The 5,483-nt window shown below is 37.2% G+C and overlaps 1 protein-coding gene across 1 annotated transcript; it reads right to left on the minus strand.

Annotated features, from left to right (window-relative positions):
* Positions 1–519: 519 nt before the first annotated feature.
* LOC136203724 (AP2-like ethylene-responsive transcription factor AIL5) lies at positions 520–5,169 on the minus strand. Its single transcript, XM_065994937.1, has 9 exons — positions 4,964–5,169; positions 4,432–4,843; positions 3,938–4,020; positions 3,629–3,637; positions 3,249–3,337; positions 3,068–3,141; positions 2,916–2,966; positions 2,742–2,818; positions 520–2,657 (listed from the first exon to the last, which is right to left on the minus strand). Exons 1-9 carry the CDS (start codon positions 5,082–5,084, stop codon positions 1,978–1,980), a joined length of 1,596 nt encoding a protein of 531 aa, XP_065851009.1. The 5' UTR covers positions 5,085–5,169; the 3' UTR covers positions 520–1,977.
* Between the last annotated feature and the right edge of the window lie 314 nt (positions 5,170–5,483).

Here is a 5,483-nt window from a genome sequence, read left to right on the forward strand (position 1 = left end):
TGAGTGTAGTAACTGAACGATTCTGAATCGTGCATTTCAGAATCAATTACAGAGTGATTAAGTTGTTTTATCTTGGAGACGATTGACTCAAAGTCTTCTTACACAGTTTTGAGGCAGTGTCGTGAAATTCTTAAAGAGGGCGACCTTATCCGCGATTCATCCTAGATTTTTAGATTTGGTATTTGTGCTCTTCCTTTTAATGTACTTCAACAATTTTAAGGCAATCCTTGCTTCTATGACTATTGATCAGACTACTAGGCTAACTGATATCAACAAGCCATTTTGGTTTGAGGGGGATCCTTTTCGAAGATGGAAACAAAAGATGTTTTATCTTACCACAAAAAGGGTTGCTTCTGTTCTCAATTCTGAAAAACCCATTCTTGTTGAAATTGCCACTGAGGCCAAGAAGCATGATATTGATAAGTGGATACAAACTGATTTTCTCTGTAAAAATTACATCTTGAACGGTTTGGTTGATGACTTGTATGGATACTACAATGCTGACAACAAATCTATTAAGGACATCTAGGATGCGTTGTAGAAAAATTTTGTCAAATGATTCAAATGTAACTAGAGACTATATTTTTAGTATAGATGATGCAGTTGTTTCATAGAAGTTTAAGAAACATAGTATTTTAGCTCAATCAACTATGGAATTAGATTTAGTAACACTACCTACAACTACTGCCCCCATGTTCTTCCCTTAGCCACAGTTCACCTCCTCATGCACCTTGCCTTCGGTTAGCATCAGTAATCCACCTTCCATATTCAAGTTGCACCTCACCTTCCACCGGGTTGAACCGTTTCGGGCAATGAGAGTCATTGTGCCCCAATAGCCCTCACATGTAGCACACTTGAGTCATCATTGGGATCTCGTACTTGAATTGCATTATGCTTCCTGCTCCGCTACGTAGTTTGACCTTATTCTATCATTTCAATGGTAATCGAGCATCTAATCGAACCCGGATCTTCATGAAGCTCTTCCATCCACTTGAATTATTTTTGGGATCATATGCAAAGAATTCCCCCATAAACTTCCCCAGCTGAAGTCTTACATTTGTTGACATATAATCAAGAGGGATGTCATGGGTTCGAACCCAAACTGAGAGATGATAAAAAAGGCACTCCTACAAATGATGAATGATGATAATGGCCATCAAAAATCCAGGGCCCCCTCTCAAGAATCTGCTTCAAGTCAAGGCTATGGTATAGCTGATAAAGACTCCAAGATCACGTACCTAAATCTCCTTATCATGTCTTGAAATCCCCATCATACAATGTTTCATAATAGAGAATTTGATGATCCAATAAAAAAAGGGCGGCCCGGTCGCATTACGCGTCCCCGCTGAGCGAGGGTCCGGGGAGGGGTCCCACCACAAGGGTGTATTGGGGGCAAGCCTTCCCTTGCCAATTTAATTGGCAAGAGGCCGCTCCTAAGACTCGAACCCGTGACCTCTGGTCACACGACAACAACGTTTTACCGTTGCGCCAAGGCTCGCCCTCTCATTTTTTTGTTGAAATTGCCACTGCAAACACACATCCATTATTGATATTCCAATTCAGGAAATGAAAAAGATAAGATGTTATTGCCTATGTATACACATAAAAGATAAAGACAATATGCCAATGTAATGTGAACAAAATTCTTCACATTCATCATAATTTGATACCCACAAGACACAAACCTACAAAACCATTTCTTTTTCTTTTTCTTTCCCCTTTTTATACCAAGTAAAATTCATGTCAGTAAAGTCATTCAAAAAAAAATTGAAAACAAAAAGAAAGAACCAAAGACCATAAAAAAGTAAAAAGAAACAAGTTAAGTTAGTAAATAAAGTCCTCCATAGAACTTCTTGTTCAAAGTTTGACCCACCAATCAATCTTCTGCTCCATTTTCATACACTTTCACTTCATTTCTGCTCCATTTTCATATACTTTCACTTAATTTCATGCACTTTCACTTAATTGCACAAATTCTCATTCCATGCCGAAAATTGGCGTCTGAAAGATCGAAATGTTGGGTTTTGCAGATGGAAAAGAATGCAAAGATTGTGCAATCCAATTTCCATAACCAGAATTCCCCTCATAGTTACTGCTATTGCTGCTATTTAGGCCAATAGGTGTAGCAAATGGCAAAGAACTTGATGGACTTTCTTGCTGAATATAACCATTACTATTATCATTAAATAGAACTCCGTTGTTGTTGTGATTATTGCTTTCGTTTCCGCTGTTGAAGTCCATGCCCAAACTCGGAAAAGCAGACCCCGTCGGGAACAAGAAATGATCAGCATTGGTGTTCTTTGAGCTAGTGTTTTGGCATCCGAAAATGTTGGACCAGTAATGATCAGATGGATCTTGCTTGATTGGCATTGCGAAGGATAGTGTAGACATTGCGGGTGGTTGAGATGATGCAAATGTGACCGAGGATGCGGAGGAAAGATCGCGATCGTCTGATCGCGATCCTTCAATGCTTTTGCTATCTGAACCTGAGTCTGATGAGTTCTTAGACCGGCTGCTGGATACTCCTCCGATCGGAAGATTGCTGTTCGCTATGCTTTTTACGTCGTAACGACTCATGTCGAAGTTCGTTACTGCGTTTAGGCCTCGGAACTTGATTGCTGCTATATCATAAGCCTCTGCAGCTTCTTCTTGTGTGCCTATTTACAAGAAATGTTACACTTTTATACATAACTACACGAATTACGTTCAACGAACACACGAACGAAGACTCGAAAACTCACTGAAAGTTCCGAGATAGAGATCTTTATTGCCTGCAACTCTTCCTATTCTTGCTTGCCATCTACCATGTTGATGGTGCCTAAAGTTACATAGATATAAATGTACCAAAAATCAAAATGTGCATTATTTAATAATTAGCTAGTCCAACCATATAATATACTAATTATATCACAAACCTTGTGACACCTCTGTAAATTGAAGCTCCTCTAGAAAAGCCACTACTTTTCCTATAATAAATACAAAAAAAAATATATATATATATATATATTAAGAAAGAAAAATTTACAGAAGTTATAATTAAAGTGAATATTTTTGTATTATATATTACCTCCTAAGTGAAGCAACAAATTCTTGCCTTGTCATGTGCTTCATCTCTTCCAATTCTTTCTCATAGTTGGAAATCTAAAGCAGAATAACAAAATAAAAAATTCATACGAAAATAACCCGACTGACATGACACAATATAATATGATGTTGACACGTATAACCGGAATTGTGACTGGACTGACCGGAAAGTTTGTAGTGGTGGTCGGACCCCAATACTTGAGAGCAGCAAGATCGTAAGCCCTTGCGGCTTTCTCCTCTTTATCATAGCCACCTGAAATGGTATAATATGCAAAAATGTATCATAAATAATGATAATGGTACTATTTTGCAATTAGAAGAATCTAAATAGATTCAAAGACAAAACAAAATAAATGGAATCTTGAATTGATCAAAATCTAAAGTACTGAAATCTGATGATTATGATCATAATGATTTAATTCATGGAAGAAGAATATTTTTGATTAAAATGATGATTTTAATCATATGTAAACAAACACAAAAATGATGATATAATGGAATAAGAAAGAAGAACATAAATAAAATAAGAAAATAAAGAACTTACCCAAATAAACTGTAGGAAAAATAATGATGGATTTTGCAGCAATGATGCGTCATGTAGCATGACCATAAAAAGAAAACAAACAAAAGCAGATCAGAATCTTCATTAATATCAACTGTAGAAACCTAGCAAAGAAATAGCTGAACCAAAAATCTAACACTAGAATTTTTTACAGAAGAAGATCTAAAATAAATATTACTACTCCTGCTCTTGGGATTTCTGCCATTAAATTTAAGTCCTTTCACCTAGATCTAACTAACGAGTCTCGAACCAAGTAATCAGATAAAATAATAGGATAATGAAGTTAATTACCTTGCCTCCCTTTTCTACTCTGGCCTTCCCTTCTGCAGCTATTATCCCATAAATGAGCTTCATATCTTCCTGTCCATCTATGTCTAAAACAGTAAAAATCAATGAATTAGTTGCTCGCGATGTTACACGGAGACGGAAAACGTTATTTCTAAAACATAAACTTCATAAAATAGCTTAGAAACGAAAATGAACATGGACACAAACAGCAAAAACGCTAGTAACTAGAAGTGTCAATGCAATATAGATTGATGGACAATCTTCTAGGGTTTTGTAGTATCTCATATGGATAATCTTATTTTGATCTAGTTTAGTCACAGTTAAAACTCCTCGTTTTGTGTTATTTAGTAAGCATCAAAGCCTTTGATTAAGACTACTAGTCAAATCAGTGCATCTTTTCAGAGATTTCTTTCCACAAACTCAGTTGGATTCCCATTAAATACATCCGAACAACTCAGTCTGCGTTGCCAACTGAACTAACAGACTAAAACAATTACCTGGTAACACCTCTATAGATAGAAGTCCGTTGTCCAAAAGTATCAACAGATTTCCTCGGAGTAGATTCAGAAAACTGCTGAAATTTCTGGATTGCACCACTATTCTGCTGCGCAGCAGCAGCAGTAGAAGTAGCAGCAGCAGCAAAACCCCTTAGAAAACTAGCTGCTATAGTTTTAAGCTCAGAGTCATATAACATCTCACAACTAGTATCACTCAACCCAGAACCACCACTACCCCCTGACGGAACTAGTGTCGACGGTGGCGGTGCAGATGCAGGTGCAGCTCCGGTAGTAGAACCACCACCACCACCAAGAAAATCCTCAAGCTTAGGTCCAGTAGTACTTGTAAATATAGAAAGATCAGTCTTTCCATGATCTTGCTCATCTTGTCTTCTATCCACCACAACACTAACTGTATGAATCAGAAAGTGAAATCAAGTCGTGTCAGCTATAACATAAATATATGATAATTACATCATTTTTGAAATACCAACATGCATGTGAATTAAAAAGAGGTGAAAAAAGATTGGACCTGAGTTAGTAGTTCTAGTATTGAAAGCTTCAAAAAGGGAGAGCTCGGAGGAATCAGGGGGGGTTTGATAATGGTTAGAGAGGGAGAAACCGAGCCAGTTGTGATGATCATCCATGTTCATGTTTTGAAGCAAAGGTGTGAACTTTAGAGAGTATTGGGGTTTGAATTTTGGAGAGAGGGGAGGGGGGGAATGGGGGGGTTTTGTGATTGAGAGAGGGGGAGAAGATGACACAGATATAGAGGTAAAGAAAGGGGGGAGCACGGGAATCGAGGGGAAAGAAATATAAATGGAGAATTGAGTGAGAGATGGGAGAGGGAGAAGCAAGTGGAAGATTTCTACGGGATGAGTGGGCGGTTTCTATTGACTATACTATACTATCGTCTATTAATTGTTTTATTAATAACTTTGGTGTTTTGAATATTTAATGAGAGGGAAATCATGGAAATAATAATTCCTCTGTGTTTTTCATACTTCATGGTGAAGATAAAAAAAATATATATATAAATAAAGTGTAAAAAT

Source organism: Euphorbia lathyris, chromosome 8, assembly GCF_963576675.1.
Source record: "Euphorbia lathyris chromosome 8, ddEupLath1.1, whole genome shotgun sequence".
NCBI classification, from domain to species: Eukaryota; Viridiplantae; Streptophyta; class Magnoliopsida; order Malpighiales; family Euphorbiaceae; genus Euphorbia; species Euphorbia lathyris.